The sequence below is a fragment of the Coregonus lavaretus genome (assembly GCF_964263955.1).
Source record: "Coregonus lavaretus genome assembly, chromosome: 14".
Classification (NCBI taxonomy): Eukaryota; Metazoa; Chordata; class Actinopteri; order Salmoniformes; family Salmonidae; genus Coregonus; species Coregonus lavaretus.
Window position 1 is genome coordinate 35,035,677 of NC_140001.1, and position 26,027 is coordinate 35,061,703.

Below are 26,027 nucleotides of genomic sequence, written 5' to 3' on the forward strand. Positions count from 1 at the left end.
GAAAGAGTAGGTGTGTCCAAACCTTTGACTGGTACTGTATATTTATTTATACATAAAGGGGTCCTAAAATGTAAAATCAAACAGCTTAATGAGTGATAGTATGACCATCTTAAAACAATTATATATGTCAGCTTAGAACCCCCCGCAATAGCTTTTAAGAATTAATACTCAATCTTTGAATGAGGTAGGAACACTATAGCCTACTTTCACCCCTGACTATAACTGACTATAACAGAGAGTGTGTTGGGCTGTGGTTGTCATTAGGGCATTTTTGTAACATATTAATCAGTGCACAAATTCTAAAATAATTGACCGATGCTGTAACATCAAGCCACAATGTTACAATTTTAGATGTAAAAAATCAAGTTGAACTGTATGGCTGTGAACACACTGTAAGCTGCATGTTGCCGGTGAGCGGCATTGCCACAGCTTGAAGAGACTGCAACCCAGAAACAAAACCCACTTCCTCCTGAGAGAGAATACAGGGAGACCAGTGGTTTATTGACACTGGTGAATGGTTTGTCATTTGAAACCTTCCATCATAGAGCACTTGCTATGATATACCTACATGGAGAGGGGGTATTTACAGTGCAGTGAAGAATTAGAATAGCAGAACATGTATCTAGAGGGAAGTAGAGGGAACAAGAAAGAACGTGTTTTGACATGTTGAAAAAAGAAAAAGAAAGATTAGTAGCTATACAGGAAGTAGGAAGTCAGATAGAGAAAGGTTTTAGTGTGACAGACAGACTGGAAATCTACAGCAAAACCCTTCATGGATGTGTGTGTGCTGTGTATATATGTGAGTGTGTGTGTGTGTGTATGTGTGTGTGTGTTGTGAAGTGAGATACTGACCTTTTCTATGAAGGAGGAATAATGTCTCTCAAGCTACCTCGGAACTGGGACTTCAGCACCCTCAAAGCTGACACAGCTAGAATAGGTAAGTTACATTAAGCTATTCTTGGGAGTCATTGCGTTTGTGTAAATAGGTACATTTGTTGTTGTATCATTAGTTGCATTGTACACTAGTGCATGTGTGTGTAACAGGCGTCTATGTAGAGGTATAGAGGCTGGACCTGTAGGTGTGACATGAGCGGAGTTGGGGAGTAACTAAAACAATGCAAGTTTAAAGGCCCAGTGCAGTCAAAAACAGGATATTCCTATGTTTTATATATATATATATATATATATATATATATATATATATATATATATATATATATTTCCACACTATGAGGTTAGAATAATACTATGAAATTGTGAAAAACTTAGAAAAGACCGCCTAAAATTTTAGCCTGTTTTGGTGGGATGGAGTTTTGGCTTGCCTGACCAGCAAATTAGCTACTAGACCAATTAGAGGGTTCCAAACCTCTCTGCCAATAGCAGCACATTTTCAATTTACCCCTCCCCACTGTTTCTTTTTGACCAGTTTAATTTAAAACAATCACATTAAGGTACTTAATTGTTAACCAGAAATTATTTGATATTGAGATTAAAACGGCTGCATTGGACCTTTAAGTTTGTTCCATCTGAGCGAGTCTGACCACAAGTCAGAGACCACTATGATGACACACCAAATGCATTTGATGAATCCTTTTTGTCTTCTTCTAATGCCTCTTAAGGGGAAAGTAATCCAAAAATAACTGAAAGTAATCAGATTACGTTACTGAGTTTGGGTAATCCAAAAGTTAAGTTACTGATTACAATTTTGGACAGGTAACTAACTAGTAACTATAACGGATTCCATTTACAAGGTAACCTACACATCCCTAGACATGAGGTTGACTGTGGCTCTGTGTGTGTCAGCAACATACTGAGAGTGTTTTATTTAGACTGTAATTCTTATACTTGGTTATATTATTGTGTTTAGCTGTGTTTGTGGTCCAGGGCCTTGGCTTCCAGTAGGATAATGCACCTGATTACAGCAGGGGAGGTGCACCTATAACTTACAAAACAGTGCATGAGTGCATGTAAATACATACAGTGCCTTCGGAAAGTATTCAGACCCCTTGACTTTGTCCACATTTTGTTACGTTACAGCCTTATTCTAAAATTGATTAAATAAATAAAACATCTTCAGCAATCTACACACACTACCCCATAATGACAAAGCGAAAACAGGCTTTTAGGATTTTTCGCAAATGTATTACAAATTAAACACAGAAATACCTTCCCCTTTGCTATGAGACTCGAAATTGAGCTCTATTGATCATCCTTGAGATGTTTGTACAACTTGATTGGACATGATTTGGAAAGGCACACACCTGTCTATATAAGGTGCCACAATTGACAGTGCATGTCAGAGCAAAAACCAAGCCATGAGGTCGAAGGAATTGTCTGTAGAGCTCCGATACAGGATTGTGTCGAGGCACAGATCTGGGGAAGGGTACCAAAAAATGTCTGCAACATTGAAGGTCCCCAAGAACACAGCGGCCGCCATCATTCTTAAATGGAAGATGTTTGGAACCACCAAGACTCTTCCTAGACCTGGCCGTCCGGCCAAACTGAGCAATCGGGGGAGAAGGGCCTTGGTCAGGGAGGTAACCAAGAACCCGATGGTCACTCTGACAGAGCTCTAGTGTTCCTCTGTGAGATGGGAGAACCTTCCAGAAGGACAACCATCTCTGTAGCACTCCACCAATCAGGCCTTTATGGTAGAGTTGCAAGAAGGAAGCCACTCCTCAGTAAAAGGCACATGACAGCCCGCTTGGAGTTTGCAAAAAGGCACCTAAAGACTCTCAGACCATGAGAAACAAGATTCTCTGGTCTGTTGAAACCAAGATTGAACTATTTGGCCTGAATGCCAAGTGTCACGTCTGGAGGAAACCTGGCACCATCCCTACGGTGAAGCATGGTGGTGGCAGCATCATGCTTTGGGGATGTTTTTCAGCGGCAGGGACTGGGAGACTAGTCAGGATCGAGGCAAAGATAAACAGAGCAGATCCTTTGATGAAAACCTGCTCCAGAGTGCTCAGGACCTCAGACTCACCTTTCAACAGGACAACGACCCTAAGCACACAGCCAAGACAACACAGGAGTGACTTCGGGACAAGTCTCTGAATGTCCTTGAGTGGCCCAGCCAGAGCCCGGACTTGAACCCGATCGAACATCCATGAAGAGACCTGAAAATAGCTGTGCAGCAACGCTCCCCATCCAACGTGACTGAGTTTGAGAGGATCTGCAGAGAGGAATGGGAGAAACTCCCCAAATATAGGTGTGCCAAGCTTGTAGCGTCATACATACGCTGCCAAAGGTGCTTCAACAAAGTACTGAGTAAAGTGTCTGAATACTTATGTAAATGTGATATTTCCGTTTTTTATTTTAAATAAATTAGCAAAAATTTCTAAAATCCTGTTTTTGCTTTGTCATTATGGGGTATTGTGTGTAGATTGATGAGGGGGGGGGGGGGAAACTATTTAATCAATTTTAGAATAAGGCTGTAACATAACAAAATGTGGAAAGAGTCAAGCGGTCTGAATACTTGCCGAATTGCTACATAGCCTTATATGGCATGCAGATTATTTCATACTGAAACAATTTAATTTTAATTTTTTTATTTCTATTTATTTATTTGTTGGGTAGATCAGCTTAATATTGCAGATAGATTGTAACTTCCATCAATGTAATTGTCTGCATCACTTCCAATCCCCCATGTTTTATATATATATATATATATATATATATATATATATATATATATATATATATATATATATATATATATATATATATATATATATATATATATATATACATACATACATATACAGTGGGGAGAACAAGTATTTGAATTACTTAAAAATCATACAATGTGATTTTCTGGATTTTTGTTTTAGATTCCGTCTCTCACAGTTGAAGTGTACTTATGATAAAAATTACAGACCTCTACATGCTTTGTAAGTAGGAAAACCTGCAAAATCGGCAGTGTATCAAATACTTGTTCTCCCCACTGTATTACTTTCCAACCCCGCCACCCTTTCCCTACTTGGAGTAAACTAGTGAACAACAATGCTTAGGCCTCTACTTCCAGCTTATACTTACTATCTACATTTTATGGACACAGTCAATTTTACAATAATTATATTTTGTTTGTTTTTTCTCCTGAACTTCTTCTACTCTCAACCTCTCTGATCATTTTCATGATGTCCATCCGGTTTGCTTCTATATGCCATATCTTTCTAACTGTGCTCTTTCACAAAAACTCCCAACCTACAACCTTTATACTTATTATGGACACAGTATGCTTACATTATTAGTTATCTTGTTATTGTTTGTTGTTAGTTGTTATTAGTCCCATCCTTCAATTCCATTCAACACCTCCCATCTATCTCTTAACACCATCCATATAGGATTTCTATTTGCCATATATATTTCAACTGTACTGTGATGTCTTACAAAAGTTCTGAACTTTTCTATTCTCATTGTTTCTACAGATTGTGAATTGAAAATAAACATTTTTGCTAAAAGTATTATTATATTATTGATTGATTGACTATGACTTTTCAGATCACCCAGTAATGCTATCTGCAAGGTTAGCTCCAGGTAAATATTGCAATCCTTTAGCCATTCCTGGACCTGTGTCCAAAAACAAACTACAAATGGACAGTACCAAAACAAATTATCTAATGATTCTGTCTCTTCGCAGCAAAATCTGCAGAGCTGGGAAGATTGTATCCCCCATATAAATAACATTCCATTGGTAGCAAGAATTTTATATAATAATTTAAATTAAAAGATTCTATGTTTTGAATCTATTAGTGGAGTGTTGCAGTTGTCATCAACCTGTCAGTGAAAAAAACAGTGTGGATACTTCTCCTATCTACAATGAACAGGTTTACGTAGTTTACTGGTTACACATCAGCATTGCTGGGAAGCAAGTTACTCATGATTTCTAAGATGTGACTTCTATGATTGCTTAATCTATCACACAGTATACTTTACCAGTCAGTCACTCACGACCCTGAGAATTTAACACCAGTCCTCATCTCAAGCACATGTTCAGCCAGCAAGGCGTTTTTAATTTCCTCTGTACTCTTTGGTGCTTTCAGCAGGAAGTTGATGAAATGGCAGAACAGTAGCTGTGACTCTGTAGACTTGTGTTTGTGTGTGAGAGTGACTGTGTGAGAAGGCCTGATGTACTTTGCTACATGACATCTGTAATTTTCCTTACACCAGTACACTGTACACACATTTTATCTACTGCATGGCTACCCTCAATAGTTCATCAGAGGATCAAAAGCCATAAATGTCAATGGAAATATGTACACAGAATTAATATGTACAATCACACAACTGAATAGGGCCAATGTGTTCTGTCATTTCAACTGCTGAAGTTAGAACCCTATTCCCTATTTAGTGCACTACTTTTGATCAGGGCCTATAGAGCTCTGGTCAAAATTAGTGTACTACTTAGGGAATAGGGTGCCATTTAGGACTCAGACTTGGTCTCTAGGGGTTAAATATTCACGTTTATTCAAAACGTAATTGAGATCATTATTTGGAACTACATCTATTCCTGCTGGCCCTTTATACTCTTAATAGCATTGTGCCACAGCCACGCACTTCAACCCCTCCTCTTTGATGTAACATTATTCACACTGACGTAAAACAGCTTGTTGCAACAAGCTCCGTTTGAGAAGTTGAAAGTTTATTTATGGTTTCATTGAGACTCCTGGGTCTAGGAGGTCCTCCGTCCAGTTGAAAGGTTCCTCAAAGGTCTGTGTCCGTCTTTCCTTTTTTTGTGGTGTCTCATACTTCACTGTGTGTGGGCCAGAGGTTCATCCAGAGCCCTTTGAAATGGCCCTCTTCAAGGGATGATGCTATTAAAACAGACCAAAGGGTCTGAGTTCTAGGTGGGGGCCTTCAAAGCGTTTGTCCCATCGATGCAGTCACTTCCTGTTTATATAGCCAGGCTCATCTTCTTCTCTTCTTTCATCTGGCCTGGGAGGTCACAGTGATTTACACAACAAGTGAGCGAACGCTCTCAATCACAATCACAGCATCTGTCCGGCAACCTCCATTACCACCCTGCGTGTCACTCCGTCCTCCGTTTTCTCTCTCCATCCTGTGCCACGTAGCCTACTACTCTACCTCCCTCTCCATCCTTTCATCATGCTCTTCCTTTTATCTCTCTCATGCTCTCCTCTGACATCATCCACAGACAACTTAGACAGTAAATCATCATGTTGTTGAGCAATGGCTGGCCTGTTAGTAAAGGAAAATGACTCAACCTTGTCTATATTTAGGTCTAGTTGAGACCATGTACTGTATTATTGTTCCTGTGTTGCCCTTCCCTGTAGTCTAGTGCACCTAATTGTTGAAGGCCCAGCAGTGGCGGCTCCTGAAAAAATTCCCAGGGGGGGCAATTTTTCTGATGATTTAGGTGACCTACACACATTTTAAAAAAGATATGTCCAGCAACAACATGAAGACAGGGGCAGCATATAAGTCAATACCAGAAGCATTTATTGACTGATCTGGGGAGATGGATTCCAGTTTCTGTGACAGATTATAAATAATCTCTGATGCCTTTGTTATATTAGCTTTTGGTTGAATGTACACAACGGTAACAAACAATTGGGGGAACTCACGGGGCAGATAGTAAGGTCGCAGTGACACAGAAAGCAGTTCAATGTCGGGGGTACAGAGTCGCTCTCTTACCAGGATCGATTTTCCCTGTGACTGTCAGATCGCGGTCCGCTCTGACCAGGGTGAAGCCGGCCGGCTCCACTTCTCTGTCCGGGACTCTGTCATCCAGCCAAGTCTCAGTAAATGCCAGCAAACAGGCCTCCCGATATTCGTGTTGGAAGCGCAGATTCGCTGACAACTCATCCGCTTTCCCCCTCAGTGACTGGGCATTAATCAGCAAGGTGGTGGGTAAGGGAAGTTTGTTCTTAATTTTTTTAAAGTCGTTGTCTGATTCCCCCGCGTTTTCCACGTTTGCATTTGGGTTTGTAATCCACTCGCAGACAATCAGGTATTAGATGGGCCATTGGGATATCCATCGCGTTCGTATTTGAGTTGCATTGTAGTAAAAACTCCCTGCTGTATTGGATTCCGCTGCCAGCAGCATTTTCATTATTTAGTCCGTTCGTAGCGGGTATGTACACGATCAACAAGATCAGTCCAAAACCCACCACTGGAAATCCATGGTTGGCAGAATGTTTGTAAACTAAGTGTACAAATTAAAAACATAAAATAACGCCACTAAGTGTACAAATTAAAAACATAAGATAACGCCACACTGCAGGTCGCAACAGAGACGCTGCTACCCGCTCTTTTCTTAGTTACGTTCATGGTTACGTTACTTATGACGAAAGCGCGTAAGTGCAAGCCCTCAGAAACCCATAGAGATTGTATTGAAAGCTCTGATATTTGAAAAAAATTGATTTTACATGGGAGTCTATGACAGACTTCTGGGCGATTTTCAACCTGACTGAAATCGCCCCAAAAGGGGGGGGGGGCATTTGAAGCACGACTTTAGCCTGATTGGACATTTAGTGGCACTGTGGCAGATCAGGCGTTTAGATTAGAACACTGAACTACTGTTGCCGTGATATAATTGATTAGAAAAAAAATCCCTTCCTTTTCCCGTTTGGCAGTGCGTCGCCCATATCGCCCTAATGAACACACCGCCCCTGAGGCCCAGTGTATTTGTAGGTCACTATTTTCCTACCATTGAACAATCACAACTAGAATCTAGAAGCATGCACCTTAAACAGGAAGCTTGGCAGGTCAGACATTGGCGGTCTGTTTCCTGCCAGGCCACCACTTCTGTCTACTGCAAGTCAGATTGATGCATGTTCAGATTAATAAAAGAAGAAGACCTGACTTGACGGATGTTGAGAGCCTTGTTGACATCCTGGCTGTGTTTAGTGTAGTGTCTCTTAAGGCTCTATTTAACGATACGGCTGTTCTGTATGTTTCCGCTCTGTGGCAGCACGGTCTAAGAGTGTGATGCCTGGAGAGGGCGGCCCAGGGTTAGGCTCGCCCGGCTCCACCAGGAGGGCCATGGAGAAGCCGCTGAAGGCTGGCTGGCTGAAGAAACAGAGGTCCATCGTAAAGAACTGGCAGCTGCGCTACTTTGTGCTGAGAGGAAGCACACTGACCTACCATAAAGACGAAAAGGAGGGGACTGTCCAGGTGAGATGGGGTAGAGAGGAGGGCAGATAGGTCTGGCCTCTAGTTATAGCCTTTAACTTTTCCTGATCTGGTCATGTGGTTAGGAAAACCTCAGGGCACTTTAAGCATCCAAACAACACTACTGCTGTCAATATTCAGTTAGCATGTTACCATCTTTATTGAAGTCCTTCCCTGTGTTTCCTGTAGCCTAGACATGTATGTCTTGTTTAATAGATGTCAGTGACTGTCTGTCCCTCTGTCCCCAGGGAGTGATCCAGCTGAGGTTCAGTAAAGTCAATGAGCTCCCACTGAACCAAGATGACCCTGGGAAATTCTTTTTTGAGATTATACCACGTAAGCAGAAGACTGTATCTGTCTCTGACTCTCTCTCTAGCTCTCTCTTTCCCTTCTCTCGCATCCTCTCTCTCGCATTCCATCTCACCATGTCTCTCTCTTGTCTCTCCGCTGAGAGAGGAATTAAAGATCTTCCCTATGTATGATGTATCCCAGTATGTTGGAGAGTCATACCCTCTCTGTATTCCAGGCAACAGTGGTGATCGGGAGCGGTACCCGTACGTCCTCATGGCCAACTCCCACATTGAGATGGAGGGGTGGGTCCGCACGCTCCGCAGGGTGGTTGGAGTGCCCTCTAGTGGAGGTACAGATAGTCTGCTGACCTTATTAAGGGACAAGAGTTTTCCCTGACCAAGGGACCTGACCAGGAAAAAAACATATAACTAGGACCCAGAATACGTTTTTCCTGGTCAGGTCACATGGTCAGGAAAAAGCAGGGCTCTAGTATGACATCTGAACTTAATTTCTTGACTTTTGTTCGAGGACTCTTTTTGGAGTTGTCTTCGGGCCCATGACATAAAGCCGCAACCCATGAGGAACTAGCCACAAGTGGCTCTCAAGTCTTGACCCACAACTTGAAAAACCGTGGCTCTGATTCTCCAGTCTGGGCTGTGACTTACTCTAACTGCTCTCTTTCCCTCTCAGCGATATTTGGCAAGAACCTGTGTGATACGGTGACCTACGAGCAGCGGTTTGGCCCCCACATGGTGCCCATCCTGGTGCAGAAGTGTGCAGAGTTCATCAGAGAACACGGACTAAATGAGGAAGGCATCTTCAGACTACCGGGACAAGACAACATCGTCAAACAGTTTAGGGATGCGTTCAACGCTGGAGAGAGACCTTCCTTCCCAATGTGAGACGCCTCAGAGCTAAATTAAGCTAAGCTAACTTACATAACAGCGTTTGAAGGAACGTTCAAGGGCGCCAACGTACAAACAGACAATTATTACGCCCTTTTTATACAAACTCAAATCCTGTTGGCTTCTTTTCTAAAGGTTGCATAGAAAGATGAGAGAGATGCAGTGAGGATGATAGTACAGAGATGCCTGATACACTTTTCTGCTCTTAGTGCTCTGTGGCTTACACCACATCCTGTCCTAGTAGACAGAGAAGAGCAGCGTTACTGAACAACACAGCAAACAGTCTTATAAGAACCTTCTGCCCACGCTGAACTCTCTATGGTGACAAAATTGTTGAAAGGGAGGACAAACTGATTTGTAGCTGGATTCAACACAGAATAGAAATACACTCAGCAAAACTGTATGTTTGTGTGTGTCTGTGTGTGTGTGTGTGTGTGTGTGTGTGTGTGTGTGTGCATGTGTGCGTGTGTGCTTGTGTGTGTGTGTGTGCGCATGTGTGTGTGTGTGTGTGTGCATGTGTGTGTGGATGCATATAAATGCGCGTGCGACTGTGTGTGGATGCATATGAATGCGCTTGCGACTGTGTGTGGGTGTGCTTGTGTAGCCTATGTATGCACTGTTTATGACTGTTTTGTGCCCTGCAGTGACACAGATGTCCACACAGTGGGGTCGTTGTTCAAGCTGTACCTGCGGGAGCTGCCTGAGCCGGTGGTTCCTTGGACACAGTACCAAGACTTCCTGGACTGCAGCCCCATGCTGGACCCCAACAATGCTGCAGTAGGAACTCATATTTACTTCAATTAAGACTTTAGCCAAATATTCTTATAAATAAACGTTTTCTCTAGGCTACAATTTGTGATTTAGCTCTATATCTGTCAACTGTGCCAAAATGAGTATGTACTGAATCAGAGTGTTTTGACTTCCTTCAATGATGACCATAGCCAAAATGACTACGTGCAGGCCTGCTGAATAGGAGTGCTTTAGTTAAACTATGTGTATTCCAACTCACTTTCCACCCAGGGTCGTGAGAGACTGGAGAAGCAGATCAGCCTACTTCCTAGAACCAACTACAACCTCCTCAGCTACATATGCAGGTGAGCTTACACGTAAACAATCACAGATCAGGGTAGTGAATATTCAGTTGAATTACATATCATAGAACCTATTGATGAACGAGCTTCTATTGAAACGTTTGAAAAGCAATTTGATTACTACACTGTAATGATTAGTCTATAACTTGCTCGTACAGCATTTTGCGTTTGATAAAATAAAATAAAAATCTGCATGGTGAGTGATTCTACGTCCTAAATAGGGCACTTTATAAGGTGCCATTTGGGACTCACCCTGTGTGACTTTGCTGTCTGATCTTTCTGTCTGTGAAGGTTCTTATTTGAAGTGCAGCAGAACTCCAAGGTGAACAAGATGAGTGTTGAAAACCTGGCCACGGTCATTGGGATCAACCTGCTCAAGTCCCAGATTGAGGACCCCATCACTATGATGAAGGGTGAGACCAGACCACTGCCTGTCAGGATCATCTTAAGCCATGTTAAGGATAGCCTTGGGCTAAGAAATTGCAATGTGAAACCGGGTTGGAGTTAATTCTATTTCAATTGCAGTCAATTCAGAAAGTAAACCAAATTCCAATTCCAAATGTTCCTAATTGAAAAACATTGGAAAGAATTGGAATTTCAGTGGACTTCCTGAATTGACTGGAATTCAAATGGAATTGACCCCAACCCTGATGTGAAAAGGCCTTTAGTGCATACTGTAACAGGGTGGTATTGTCATTATCAGCAGTAGGCCTATGCTTTTATTTTGAAAGTCATACCTTTATTTTGACATACTGCTGCTGCTTGACGCAATGACAAACTGACCTTACTGTAATGTTTGATTATTTATGAAATTAAGATAGATAAGCAATAGCTCATAGACACAGTATAATTTATATCAACAAATTGTTTCTGTATCCTCATTCCCTTTCAGATCTGTCTTTTGTATAAACAGACTGTGTGCTTGGCTGTGTCTCTCCTCACAGGTACTCCTCAGATCCAGAAGCTGATGACAGTGATGATCAGACAGCATGAGGCTTTGTTTCCTCCGTCTAAAGACGTGGCTCCTTCACCCCCCATCAAGAAGAGTGACAGCAAGAAGAACAGCGCTCCACGCAGCTTTGTGGGCTGGGAGTCTGCTGAGGTAACAACATCACATAATTAATGAAATGCAGCCCATAGGGCACTGGTCAAAAGTAGTGCAAAATTAAAGGAGTAATACACTGAGTGTACAAAACATTAGGAACACCTTCCTAATATTTAGTTGCCCCCCAGGACAGCCTCAATCAATCGGGGTATGGACTCTACAAGGTGTCGAAAGCGTTCCACAGGGATGCTGGCCCATGTTGACTCCAATGCTTCCCACAGTTGTGTCAAGTTGGCTGGATGTCTTTTGGGCGGTGGACCCTTCTTCATACACACAGGAAACTGTTGAGCATGAAAAACCCAGCAGCGTTGCAGTTCTTGACACAAACTGCTGCATCTGGCACCTACTACCATGCCCCGCTCAAATGCATTTAAATCTTGTGTCTTGCCCATTCACCCCCTGAATGGCCGACATACACAATCCATGTCTCAACTGTCTCACGGCTTTAAAAGTCTCCTCCCCTTCATCTACACTGATAGAAGTGAATTTAACATGTGACATCACTAAGGGATCATAGCTTTCACCTGGATTCACCTGGTCAGTCTATGTCATGTTTTGTATACTCAGTGTATATTATGATACATTATTATACCAATAAGCATTGCATAGCTACACTTCTGTAAATGTGCATGTGTGTTGCAGTAAATAAAGCTCATTCTAGTTCTGTGGTCTAAACTACATTCCACATTCTGTCTGTCCCTGCAGTGTGAGGGGTCTCTGTCAGAGTCTCCAGAGGAGGAGGACACAGACAATCTGGGGGCAGAGCCAGTGACCATCTCCATCCCCCAGGCAGGGCCCCAGCAGCCCCACTCACTCTCTTCATCCTCAGCCATAGACCACTGGTCCGGGAGCCCCCGCAAACGCACCCAGACCCTGCCCACCCTGAACTGCCCAGTCCCGGGGATGGCCGGCAAGCTGGAGGCCATGAACTGCTGGAGCCACATCAATGAGTGTAGCGAGGAGAAAGGGGAGAAGGAAGAGAAGACTCTCTCAGAGGACATCTTTAAGATCCTGGACCTACAGAGGACCTCTTTGTTCGGAGAGGCCCAGAAGAAGGACTGGGAGGACAGAGAGACGGCCAGGAGAGGAAGTGACATCACAGTCACCTATGATGACATCACAGCCACCTCTTCCAAACCCAGCAGTGACCCCAAGCAGAAGTCTCAGTCAGCGACCCCTGAGAAGAAGACAGAGGCCGGTATAGCTGTGGTTTCATCTTCAGCCCTTCAACCAGACAGTAAGGTTGAACAGCAGGAGGACAGCCGGGGAGACTCAGAGCACCTCGTTACCAGGTCTGTATTATGGAATACTTCCTGTGTCCCAAATGACACACTTTTCCCTATATAGTGCACTACTTTGACTAGGGCTATATAGGGTGTCATTTAGGATGCAGAATACTATGTTATTGGAAAGGACACAATGTCAACACTAGTGTACTGTACTCTGCATTCATAAATGATATCTCCCTCCCACTCCCCTCCCATGCAGCCTTCAGCAGAGGAACAGAGAGCTGAGTGCCACAGTAGCGGAGCTGCAGTCAGCCCTGGACGAAGAGAAGCGCTCTGTGTCTGCTCTGGAGATTCGGCTGAGGAACGCAGAATACAGCCGAGACAAGGCCCAGAGACGCAACCAGGAGCTGGACCAGGAGATACAGCAGTTCCTCACCAGAGAACCACGAAGGCCAACTTAGAACCACGAGGGGGCCAACCTAGATTCAGTAGTTCCTCACCAGAGAACCATGAGGACCAACCTAGAACCTAGAACTGCCTTAAGTTATCAAAGAGATCCCTCAATACAGTATATGGATATTGAACATAGAGATCTCTGAACAAGGGAACTGTAACATAACGCAGAGATCCCTCAATATAGAGATCTCTAACATAGAGAAAAGATCCCATCACAATGGACATCACAGCCTCATGCAGATATGTGTCTATATGACATATGTTGTCCTACCAGAGAGGTAGAACAGGAACAGTCAGTGTCTTGGCCAGAGCTGTAACCCTGGCTGGGAGCTGGAACATGTTGCTAGCTTATCAGTTTGTTTGGTGGGAAAACCCATGGGTAAACTCTTTAGCTAAATCAGCTGTTGACTACACGTCACATTCATAGACATAAAATGAGGAATGCTGCAACTGTATGCGAATGGCCTTTGCTTGGTGTAGCTGATTATGGATGTGATGTGTGTATTATCCTATAAAATGCTGATAGTTGCCGACCATGCAGGGGCCATTACATTTATATTGTTATAGAACTTACAGTATGTAAATGCAATAGCTATTGGTGCATAGTGTCCAGGTTAAGAGAATGTCTAGGACGCTTGGACTATAATGGACTGTATTAGTATTTTGGTGGGGATTCATAGCGCAGCACGCTGGACAGCCAACAATACGGATTTTAAAGGCATTTTCCCGACGTTCGCGGAGATCGCATCCATGGTAAAACGCTGCGCATGTCGGCTCAATTGTTAATGTTCGAATCATGTTATATTTGTTTGATCCAAAAATGAATAAAGAAGAACAGATTAAGTCGACTGACCAACAATCTGCACAGTTTGTCATTATTATGACTCACAACGTTGAACTGCAACCTTTTAAGAGGGATTACATGTGTAATATGCATGTGAGATAGAGTGAGTGCTAGAGTGAGAGAGACAGAAAGAGAGACAGAAAGAATGAATGAGATCAGGGCCAAAGAGAATGTCGTAACACACTGATGGGGTCAGAAGAAAGAGAGTAGGTCAGTGGAGATAACGTGTATGTAAGGCCAGGGGGAAAATGGCTGGAATGTGTGCGTGTGGGCCTACGTGTGTGTACAAGTCTGTTTGTGCATTCGTGTGTGTGTGTGGGCGCACGTTTGTTCGTGCATGTGTGTGTTTGTGAGAAAAACAGGGAGCGAATGAAAGTGGGACAGTGGTGTTATCAAGCATTCTTCATCATTGCAGGAAGATGGAAGAGAGAAGGGACTGGTGGTGCACAAAGGAGGCATTGCGTAAAAGGGACAGCAGGGGAGATAACAGCAAGTCTGTCAACTGTCACCCTGGAGGATGAGTAACAGGGGAGGGGAAGGAAGATCCTGTTCCTTCCCATGTCCTCTCCTCCTCACTATCCAGAATGTACCTTTGCAGGTCACTGTCAGAGGCTCATGAATGAGGACCCCTGAATTGTGGTTGAAACAAACAGTAGCAGCCATACAGATTCGAAAAGTGTAGTTCAATTATACGTCTGAATTAAGAATCTGGAGCTAACGGTAGCATTAATTAATCTTACAGAATCTATCTTTAAAGGCAAATCTGAGATGACCAGGTGTTATGATGAGGTATTGAGGGGATGCACAGGGTTTGGAATCACTCATCATTAAAATACCGTTCATGCATTCAGCTGAAAAATAGAAAAAAATGTGAGACAGTGGGCACGTGACTTTAACGGGGAGGTTAGTGTAGATTACTCCTCTCGTCATTGGTCAGTGGAGATGTGTTCTTGCTTGTGTCATCCAGGTTCTAGTTCCATTGTCACCTTTGACTCTATGCTGTCTCCCTAATCACAGTGGAATGCAAGGAGACTAGTCTGCCCTTGCAAAGCATGGAGTCTGCCCTTCAAAGCCCTCTCTCTCCTGCACTCCATTCTGGGCTGTGGAATTTGGACAAAAGCTGACCTCAGAACCACTGTACTGATGTCTGACGGACATGTGAGGGCACAGCGCAGAGAACACTGGAAACTGTACGTCCTGACTCCTGTGCATTCAATTGGCAGTTGGGCCTCTTAGTCAGACATTCAGACAGAGATAACCCACTTCCAACACTCCTGTGACGTCTGCAACGTGTTTGCCAACTAAAAGAGGAAGTGCACTTAAGTGCTGCAAACTTTGAAACTCAAGTGGGTAATGAGTAGATTATGGGAAAGTTGTGTTGTGTTGTGTAGTCGACTCAGAAACAACTTTTTTTCCCAACTGAAATAAATGCTTTTCAGGGTTTTGGTTGTACATTTTAAAACTAATTAAGGAAATAATACAACTTCTGTCATAGAATGCTAATGAAATGCAAAATGATCTGCTCTGTGCTGTTCTCATCAGCTGATCTTAATCTGTTTGTTGTGTGTTCTACAGACTTGCAGAAGTCCATAATTTCTCATCGCTGCCCATTACATCTCACACCTCATTACATTTCAATTTCATTTGGGAAGGCACTGTCCAACAGACAAATCCTGTCGCATTCAACATCAACTAACCCTTTACGGATTTGTCAAAAATAAATGGTTAATGGAGCAAATTCCTGTTTCTGCAGCTCCACCATTTACCAAACAAATAAACACATGAACAATCTCATCCTTGCCTGGTGCTCCGACACAAAACAAAATATCCCTTTTACAAGGAACAGGCTACAGGACAATGTTTACAAAGTCCTCATTAAGGAAGTGGTGAGATAACACACGCACACACACACACACACACACACACACACACACACACACACACACACACACACACACACACAAACACAGGGACACAAACACTGAGAAATGCAGAGCTTACCATATCATAGATAACAGACAGAAAGAAAGAGAGCTAGAGAGAGAGAGAGGAGAGAGAGGAGAGAGAGAGAAGGAGAAACTGAGAGAGAGAAAAAAAACCCAAGAGATGCCTCCGTTGGACACAGCAAAGCCACCCTCTAGCTGGAACGCCAACTCTTTAGAAAACAACATCAAAAGGTGTGCATTAGGATAAATGGCATACGATCTGGAATGAGAGCAGTCTATCAGAGTTCCAAGCCACACACAGCAAGAGGAACACACAGGGAGAGCTACAGAAAACAAACCTCCTCACTGGTCAACTCCAAGGCTCAACAGAAGTTGAGTTTTGAGTCACCAGAGAACCGACAACCAACCGGATCAGCAAGAGAAGAACACGGTTGTTGTTTCTCACACTTCATCAAGCTGAACCCAACCTCCAGTGGACCGTTGGATTAACACGTTTGATAGGTATAATTCTGTTCAATCTCAACATTGGACATTCCCTGTGGATATACCATACAACACAAGAACAGTAGCTCTCCTCTCCATGGCGGACAATGGGCTCTCCAGGTTAGAGGCTACCTCTATCACCAGGACCTTCCCCCTGCTCCCCTTGCTGCTCCTGATGTGGCCCCTGTCTGGGCAGGGCAGCCCCATCTCCCTGGCCCCAGAGAGGCATCGCCCTGCTCCAGGTCTGGGGGACGGCCACGGGGGCGTCATAGACCCATCTCTGTTGGAGCAGGACAGTGATGTGGACATGCAGAGCCTGCTGGAGAGCCTCCGGACCTTCAACCTGTCTGGCCTGGGCCCTCCTGCCCAGGCACCTGGCAGTGTCCGCGTGGAGCCGCCCGAGTACATGATGGAGCTTTACAACCGCTTCGCCAACGACCACACCGCCATGCCAACCGCCAACATCATCCGCAGCTTCAAGAACGAAGGTAGAGAGCCAATATACTGTACTCTGTGTCCTTATGCCATAGTAGCTTCACGTTATGCTATGGTGTTCTTTGCTTTGGAAATGTTTTAATTCATGTACTGTAAACCCGTTATCCCTGTATAATGAGAGTATTAATATCAGAACTGTTCATCAGAAATGTATTACCTATCAAAATGTACCTGTAGAGGGTCAACATGCATAGTGTAAAAACTATTAAGCATAATAGTTGAATTTTCGATGACATTTGTTTTATCTTTTTATCTTACAAATACTGTAGCGCCTTACATTTTTGAGAGTCTGCACTGTGCAAATAAACAAAGTGTTTTTTATTGATTTTAAAGTGAATTTCTCATTATTAATTTAGATTTTTTACAATGGTATATTAATTCAACTTCATCTAGTTTAATGTTTATTAGGATGCTACAATTGTCTCGGAAGTGTGTTGGACAAAATCTTGGCTTTTGCTGTACTATCAATTCTGCAGTGTAGTACACTGGTAATATATTCAAAGCATCAACAAGAAGAAGTACTGATTAACAGCCTTCATCTCTGTGTATTCCTCTCCCCCAGACTCATCTCCCTGCAGTTTGGGTAGTAGAGGGGTGAGACAACACCCTCTGCTCTTCAACGTATCCATACCCCACAATGAGCGTATCACCGCCGCAGAGCTGCGTCTCTATACCTTGGTCCAGACCGACCGCAACCTCTACGCTGGGGTCGACCGCAAGGTGACCATCTACGAGCTGCAGCAGGATGGAACAGGGGAGGACAACAGAACAGCGAAGGACACAGAGAGAGGAGGAGCAGGAGGAGGAGGACGGGAGGAGTTAGTGGAGCTGGCATCACGGCAGGTCTATGGTACTGATAATGGCTGGGAGGCCTTTGACCTAACTGCTGCCGTCCAGCACTGGCGCAAATCAGAGTACAGCACCACCCATAGGCTGGAGGTCCACATAGCAAGCCTGGCCTCTGAGGGGGAAAGGGGGCAGACACTAGCAGAGGGTGAGGGAGAAGGAGAGGGAGAGGGGAGGAGGACATTCAGGGGAGACATGGAGATAGACACCAGCCCAGATGACAAACACAAACCCCTGATGATTATCTTCTCCGACGATCAGAGCGGTGATCACCGCGATGACAAGAGGGAGCTGAACGAGATGATTGGACACGAGACCTCAGAGGCGGTGCTTCAGGGTGACCTGGAGCTGAACAGGCTGTGGGGGGAGCTGGGCCAGGCGGGGGGCAAGGAAGAGGAGGAAGAGGAGGAGCAGGACGAAGAGGCCCTGCTCCAGATGCGCTCCAATCTGATCTATGACACGGCCTCCAGAATCCGCCGCAACGCCAAGGTCAACCAGTGTAAGAAGCAGTCCCTGTACGTGGAGTTTAAAGACATCGGCTGGGACAGCTGGATCCTAGCACCTGCCGGGTATGAGGCCTTTGAGTGCAGCGGCATCTGCACATACCCGCTGACTAAACACGTGACGCCCACCAAGCACGCCATCGTCCAGACATTGGTGAGCATGAAGAGCCCACAGAAAGTGACGCGGGCCTGCTGCGTGCCCACCAAGCTGGATCCCATCTCCCTGCTTTACATGGATGACACTGGAGTAGTCACGTACAAGTATAAGTTTGAGGGCATGGTGGTGGCAGAGTGTGGCTGCAGATAGCTAGTCCACCCTGCTGCTCATATGGACATGGAGAGAGACATTCGTGAAGAGAAATGACAGGGTGTGGATGGAACAAAGCAAAGATGACTTTTTTTTTTTTTTTAAGCATGATGGTATTAGAATACATGGACTCTGAATTGAATCTAGAATCACCGCTGAGAACAGTTGAGAAGAAAAACAATAAGGAAGAGAATAGGTATCCCGGACAGGGAAGAACAGTACTTTGTTGTATCTGCAGCTATGACATGTATGTGTATATAAGATGGATCTAAACTAAACCGTTTGTACATTGTGTATGTATATTTTGTATTTCAGGAAAATGTATATTTTATTTTGTACAGTAAAATGTCTATGATACCAATTCATAATTCTGTAATAGAAGCAGTTGGATGCCATTTCAAGCTAAATAACACATTTGGAATTTGTACAAAATTCTGAGGAAAAAAGGATGGACCTTCAAGAATAAACTATCCTCAGGTCACCCAAAGGCTTCCAGCAATACAGTAACCAGCCGTACAGTGATGTCCAGTAGGCCTAGCTGGTGGGACATTACAGGGCTCTCCACAGTTAGCTCTCCACAGTTAGCTCTCCACAGTTAGCTCTCCACTGACATTGATCTCCTGACTTATGTCTTCCTCTCCACTTATCTCTGTTCTCCCCCTCCCTGGATGCTAACACTAATCCACACTTCATTTAGCATGTCTCCCTAACAGCAACAGAAACAGGCCTCCCAAGGGAAACACAAACCTGACTGGACTGGACTTCTGGTAGGGGGCCTACCCTCATCCTCACCACCTCCCCCTAGCATTTAGGGCAGTGGGCTGAGGTCAGTGCAGGGGTTAGGGTGGGCTGGGTTATCTCCCTCGGGCCCTCACCCACCTTCCCACATCGGCCTCAGAGTCAGTCACATGCCGTGCGAGCCGCTCTCTCCCACTCCTCCACACCGTGCCGATAAGGAGGTGTTGGCGGTGAGAAACATGTGCTCCGCCACTCAGGACTGGAGGTGCCGGGGGAGCGGAGGGGGAGGGGGACAGGAGTGGGGGAGAGGGCCTGTCAAGATTCCATGGGTACTAATAGAAACAGATTCTACTAGCTCAACTCACTGACCTACCCCCATCATGTGCCCCATCCAAGCTCCTCTCCCTCCCTTTGCTTCTTTACCTCCCATCCATCCATCCCTCTCCCTCTGGCCCTGCCATCCTTCACATTTAAGGAAAAGATGTCCATGTATTTGGCCTGTTATCATGGACAGGCTGAGAAGATGAGTAAAGAGGATGGCACTTCATGTCTCTCCTCCCCTCCTCTAAGAGTCCTGTGTGGAGTCCTCTCTTGTTCTGTGTTCTTGTAATACAAATGTAATACAGTTCTCTGCTGCTTGGGTAACTTAGAAGCCTAATTATTTATTAATTTATTGATTTTACTATGACAAGTAGGTGATTATGTAAAATTGTATAACATGGATATGCATACAGAGGGTGAACATACAGTACATACCCTGACCATATTGTAGAATGTCTTTAATTTATCAATATTTTATTAATATTATATTTTGTTACCTGTTGTTGTGGTTCCTTTATGAATCCTTTTGTAAAATACTGAAGCAGCGAAACTGTAATCTTAGTGTGCATAAAGGCTTCACAAATCATTATATATTTTCGTACAATGAATACTTTAAAAAAATACTTTTGTACATAGATTATCATAATAACATCTGCATCAGAAATCATAATCCATTGCTCCCCTAGCCCGACAACTATAAACAGACTGCAAAACTGAACTTCCCCTTCTAGGCCTAATTATCTTTAGGAAAGGGCCCAGGTAACACATTTGGTTCCTTGGAAGTTGTGGGAACATATGTTTTTGGTTTCACATTGGTTGTGGGAACAAAAGCATATGTTTCCTGACCAGTAAAACTGAACGCTTTTTAAACGTTCTGAGAACAGAAGTGAAAATGTTGCCTCTTCTGGGAACTTTTATTTTTAGGTTCTGAGAATGTTTTACTCTGGTTCCTTGAAAGTTTTCCTGGGAGGTTTTATTAGCGCTCTGAGAACTGAAATTATAGGTTATTTGGAGGCTTTTGAATAAATTCCTTAAAACTTTCACTGAATGTTTCAATAAGACTTTTAATAACACTGCTAGCTTATTTTGGGTTAACATTTTAGAACTCCAAGCACAGATAGGACACACGGAAATTCATTTCCTTAGGTATTAATCATTAATTGTGATTCAAACCTTTAATCTTCTGATCTCTATCCATGGAATGATGTAGTCCACTGTGCCACTAGGCTGGAGCTAACATGCCATGTTTGAACTTTTAGGAAACGTTCTATTGAAATACCAAGAAAATAATGTTTTTTTTTGTCACGTTCGTTAAATGTGCTGAGAATGTTCCAAAGCCAAGCAATTATCCTGCACCATTCTCAGAAAGTTGTGGAAGGTTATATGCTAAATAACAATAGGACAACCACGCTCTCCCCAAGCGTCAAGAAACATATGGTTCTCAGAACGTTATGTGCTAGCTGGGGGGCTTTCAGGACTGGGGGTATGACTAGGATGCATAACTCTGAGGTTGGGACTGTTGTGTACCACAGTATCAGCTCACAGGCCATAGTTTACACATGTCACACAAACACAGTAGGAAACTGACTGGAAGCCCAGCTAATGAACACAATGGATGGTCTGCCTGATGATCTGCCTGCCACTCGCTATAACAAACTGCAGATGCAGACAGCTGCTTCAGATGGAAAACCTGTTCTTTAGCTTTTTTTTTGCGCTAAAAAAAAAAAGAGAGAAAAATGAACTATAAACATGTTTCCTTCGGTTCCAATGCTCTTCCAAAAACATGCCTGATGGACTTATATCAACAACAGCAGCAGTGCCAAGGCATGTTGACACTGCACATAGTGAATGTAAATAAAAAGAATGTGCTCCAAAACGTAGTGTAAAGATGCATGACTTTTGCAGTTATTATATAAGTACTTGGTCTAGAAGTACTGTACTTGTTGTAGAACATTTACCTAAAGTTGTTGTATTCCCTTCCCTGATTTCATAATCACTTTGAAGCCATGATGTAGTAGTAGGATGTAGTAGTAGGATGTAGTAGTATGATGTAGTAGTATGATGTAGCAGTAGGATGTAGCAGTAGGATGTAGCAGTAGGATAGAGCAGTAGGATGTAGCAGTAGGATGTAGTAGTATGATGTAGCAGTAGGATGTAGCAGTAGGATGTAGCAGTAGGATGTAGTAGTATGATGTAGTAGTATGATGTAGTAGTATGATGTAGCAGTAGGATGTAGCAGTAGGATGTAGCAGTAGGATGTAGTAGTATGATGTAGCAGTAGGATGTAGCAGTAGGATGTAGCAGTAGGATGTAGCAGTAGGATGTAGTAGTATGATGTAGCAGTAGGATGTAGCAGTAGGATGTAGTAGTATGATGTAGTAGTAGGATGTAGTAGTATGATGTAGTAGTATGATGTAGCAGTAGGATGTAGCAGTAGGATGTAGCAGTAGGATGTAGCAGTAGGATGTAGTAGTAGGATGTAGTAGTATGATGTAGCAGTAGGATGTAGCAGTAGGATGTAGCAGTAGGATGTAGCAGTAGGATGTAGCAGTAGGATGTAGTAGTAGTAGGATGTAGCAGTAGGATGTAGCAGTAGGATGTAGTAGTAGGATGTAGTAGTAGGTTGTAGCAGTAGGATGTAGCAGTAGGATAGAGCAGTAGGTTGTAGCAGTAGGATGTAGTAGTAGGATGTAGTAGTAGGATGTAGAAGTAGGATGTAGTAGTAGGATGTAGCAGTAGGATGTAGTAGTAGGATGTAGTAGTAGGTTGTAGCAGTAGGATGTAGCAGTAGGATAGAGCAGTAGGTTGTAGCAGTAGGATGTAGTAGTAGGATGTAGTAGTAGGATGTAGAAGTAGGATGTAGTAGTAGGATGTAGCAGTAGGATGTAGTAGTATGATGTAGCAGTAGGTTGTAGCAGTAGGATGAAGTAGTATGATGTAGTAGTAGGATGTAGTAGTAGGATGTAGTAGTAGGATGTAGTAGTAGGCCTACTGTACCCAGCTAAAAAGTACCCAGAACACTGACACAGTGCAAGGGCCAGTTGACTGTATGCCAGGCTGTGTTGGCATGGTGTATCCCTCTCTGAGAGGGCTAGTGTCACCCATGTCAACACACTGAGGAGGGGGACACACGGATAAGCAGAAACATGGAGGAGCTATTGGCTTTCCCAAGCAGCAAACCACTTGCCTTAAACTGCCAGGAGACAAGCATACTGCCAGTTTAAACCCTGTGATAAGAGAAATACATAACAGAGTATAAAAGCAGTGGTGGAAAAAGTACCCAAATGTCATACTTGAGTAAAAGTAAAGATACCTTAACAGAAAATGATGCAAGTAAAAGTGAAAGTCACCCAGTAAAATACTACTTGAGTAAAATTCTAATAGTATTTGGTTTTAAATATACTTAAGTATCAAAAGTAAAGGTAATTGCTAAAATATACTTGTATCAAACGTCAAAGTAAAAGTATAAATATTTCACATTACTTATATTAAGCAAACCAGACAGCACAATTTTCTAGTTTTTTTTAAATTTCCGGATAGCCTGGGGCACACTCCAACACTCATACATAATTTACAAACAAAGCACTTGTGTTTAATGAGTCCGCCAGATCAGAGGCACTAGGGATGACCAGGGATGTTCTCTTGATAAGTGTGTGAATTTTCCTGTCCTGTTAAACATTTAAAATGTAACGAGTACTTTTGGGTATCAGAGAAAATGTATGGAGTAAAAAGTAAAAGTTGTCAAAAATATACAGTAAATAGTAAAGTAAAGTACAGATATCCAAAAAAAGACTTAAGTAGTACTTTAAAGTATTTCTACTTAAATACTTTTAAACAGTGTTTAAAAGGACATGGCCCTACTCTCTCTCTCTTGCTCCTCCTCGCCCTCTCGCTCTCTTTTTTATCTATGCATCTAATATTTATTCTCTCTCCGCTGCTAACTTGTGCTTTTCCTATGAGCATGGATAGATAATTACACAAAATGAAATATTTACGCAAGGATTAGTTCAACAATAAACATAACACTTGGATTTGGATTTATTATGGATCCCCATTAGCTGCTACCAAGGCAGCAGCTACTCATCCTGGGGTCCAGCAAAATTAAGGCAGTTATAACATTTTAAAAACATTACAATACATTCATTACAGAATTCACAACACAATAAGTGTGTACCCTCAGGCCCATACTCCACTACCACATATCTACAACACAAAATCCATGTGTACGTGTGTGTATAGTGCGTATGTTATCATGTGTGTATGCATGTGTCTGTGCCTATGTTTGTGTCTCTTCATAGTCCCCGCTGTTCCATAAGGGGTATTTTTATCTGTTTTTTAAATATTATTCTACTGCTTGCATCAGTTACCTGATGTGGAATAGAGTTCCATGTAGTCATTGCTCTATGTAGTACTGTGCACCTCCCATAGTCGGTTCTGGACTTGGGGACTGTGAAGAGACCTCCTGTGGCATGTATTGTGGAGTATGCATGGGTGTCTGAGCTGTGTGCTAGTCATTTAAACAGACAGCTTGTTGCTTTCAACATGTCAATACCTCTCAGAAATACAAGTAGTGACGAAGTCAATCTCTCCTCTACTTTGAGCCAGGAGAGATTGACATGCATATTATTAATGTTTGCTCTCTGTGTACATCCAAGGGCCACCCCTGCCCTGTTCTGATCCAATTTTATTTTCCTAAGGCACTCTTTGTGGCACCTGATCACACGACTGAACAGTAGTTCAGGTGCGACAAAACTAGAGCCTGTAGGACCTGCCTTGTTGATAGTGCTGTTAAGAAGATAGAGCAGCGCTTTATTATGGACGGACTTCTCCCCACGTTAGCTACTGTTGTATCAATATGTTTTGAACATGACAGTTTACAATCCAGGTTTACTCCAAGCAGTTTAGTCACCTCAACTGCTCAATTTCCAAATAATGTATTACAAGATTTAGTTGAGGTTTAGGGTTTAGTGAATGATTTGTCCCAAATACAATGCTTTTAGTTTTTGAAATATTTAGGACTAATTTATTCCTTGCCACCTATTCTGAAACTAACTGCAGCTCTTTGTTAAGTGTTGCAGTCATTTCAGTTGCTGTAGTAGCTGACGTGTATAGTGTTGAGTCATCCGCATACATAGACACACTGACTTTACTCAAAGCCAGTGGCATGTTGTTAGTAAAGATTGAAAAAGTAAGGGGCCTAGACAGCTGCCCTGGGGAATTCCTGATTCTACCTAGATTATGTTGGAGAGGTTTCCATTAAAGAACACCCTTTGTGTTCTGTTAGACAGGTAACTGTCAAAAGCCGCACTGAAGTCTAACAAAACAGCTCCCACAATCTTTTCATCATCAATTTCTCTCAGCCAATTATCAGTCATTTGTGTAAGTGCTGTGCTTGTTGAATGTCCTTCCCTATAAGCGTGCTGAAAGTCTGTTGTCAATTTATTTACTGTAAAATAGCATTGTATCTGGTCAAACACAATTTTTTCCAAAACTTTACTAAGGGTTGGTAACAGGCTGATTGGTTGGCTATTTCAGCCAGTAAAGGGGGCTTTACTATTCTTAGGTAGCAGAATTACTTTTGCTTCCCTCCAGGCCTGAGGGCACACACTTTCTAGTAGGCTTAAATTTAAGATATGGCAAATAGGAGTGGCAATATCGTCCGCTATAATCCTCAGTAATTTTCCATTCAAGTTGTCAGACCGCGGTGGCTTGACATTGTTGATAGTCAACAATAATTTTTTCACCTCTTCCACACCCACTTTATGGAATTCAAAATTACAATTCTGGTCTTTCATAATTTGGTCAGATATACTTGGATGTGTAGTGTCAGCGTTTGTTGCTGACATGTCATGCCTAAGCTTGCTAATCTTGCCAATGAAAAAATAATTAAAGTAGTTGGCAATATCAGTCGGTTTTGTAATGAATGAGCCATCTGATTCAATTAATGATGGTGCTGAGTTTGCCTTTTCCCCCAAAATGTAATTGAAGGTGCTCCATAGCTTTTCACTATCATTCTTTATGTAATTTATCTTTGTTTCATAGTGTAGTTTCTTCTTATTTTTATTCAGTTTAGTCACATGATTTCTCAATTTGCAGTATGTTTGCCAATCGGTTGTGTAGCCAGACGTATTTGCCATTCCTTTTGCCTCATCCTTCTCAACCATACCATTTTTCAATTCCTCATCAATCCACGGGGATTTAACCGTTTTTACAGTCATTTTCTTAATGGGTGCATGCTTATTAGTAACTGGGATAAGCAATTTCATAAATGTGTCAAGTGCAACGTCTGTTTGCTCGTCATTACACACCACAGACCAACAAATATTATTTA

General features: G+C 42.9%; 2 protein-coding genes across 2 annotated transcripts; both read left to right on the plus strand.

The window, feature by feature from the left end:
- The first annotated feature begins 509 nt into the window (after positions 1–509).
- LOC311141966 (rho GTPase-activating protein 25-like) lies at positions 510–14,075 on the plus strand. Its single transcript, XM_084177498.1, has 11 exons — positions 510–937; positions 7,937–8,139; positions 8,385–8,472; positions 8,663–8,776; positions 9,118–9,325; positions 9,977–10,109; positions 10,353–10,426; positions 10,715–10,836; positions 11,368–11,525; positions 12,234–12,820; positions 13,017–14,075. The coding sequence occupies exons 1-11, from the start codon at positions 874–876 to the stop codon at positions 13,216–13,218; spliced, it is 1,953 nt and encodes a 650-aa protein (XP_084033624.1). The 5' UTR covers positions 510–873; the 3' UTR covers positions 13,219–14,075.
- A 2,389-nt stretch (positions 14,076–16,464) lies between these two features.
- Positions 16,465–18,733, plus strand: LOC311141971 (bone morphogenetic protein 10-like). Its single transcript, XM_084177505.1, has 2 exons — positions 16,465–16,974; positions 17,544–18,733. The coding sequence occupies exons 1-2, from the start codon at positions 16,584–16,586 to the stop codon at positions 18,635–18,637; spliced, it is 1,485 nt and encodes a 494-aa protein (XP_084033631.1). The 5' UTR covers positions 16,465–16,583; the 3' UTR covers positions 18,638–18,733.
- Positions 18,734–26,027: the final 7,294 nt, after the last annotated feature.

Bases quoted from the DNA above. Each gene is read 5' to 3' on its own strand.
- LOC311141971 (XM_084177505.1), top strand. From the start codon at position 16,584: ATGGCGGACAATGGGCTCTCCAGGTTAGAGGCTACCTCTATCACCAGG. The intron at 16,975-17,543 runs GTAGAGAGCCAA...CCTCTCCCCCAG, and splicing joins CCGCAGCTTCAAGAACGAAG to ACTCATCTCCCTGCAGTTTG.
- LOC311141966 (XM_084177498.1), top strand. From the start codon at position 874: ATGTCTCTCAAGCTACCTCGGAACTGGGACTTCAGCACCCTCAAAGCT. The intron at 8,140-8,384 runs GTGAGATGGGGT...CTCTGTCCCCAG, and splicing joins AAAAGGAGGGGACTGTCCAG to GGAGTGATCCAGCTGAGGTT. The intron at 10,427-10,714 runs GTGAGCTTACAC...CTGTCTGTGAAG, and splicing joins CTCCTCAGCTACATATGCAG to GTTCTTATTTGAAGTGCAGC.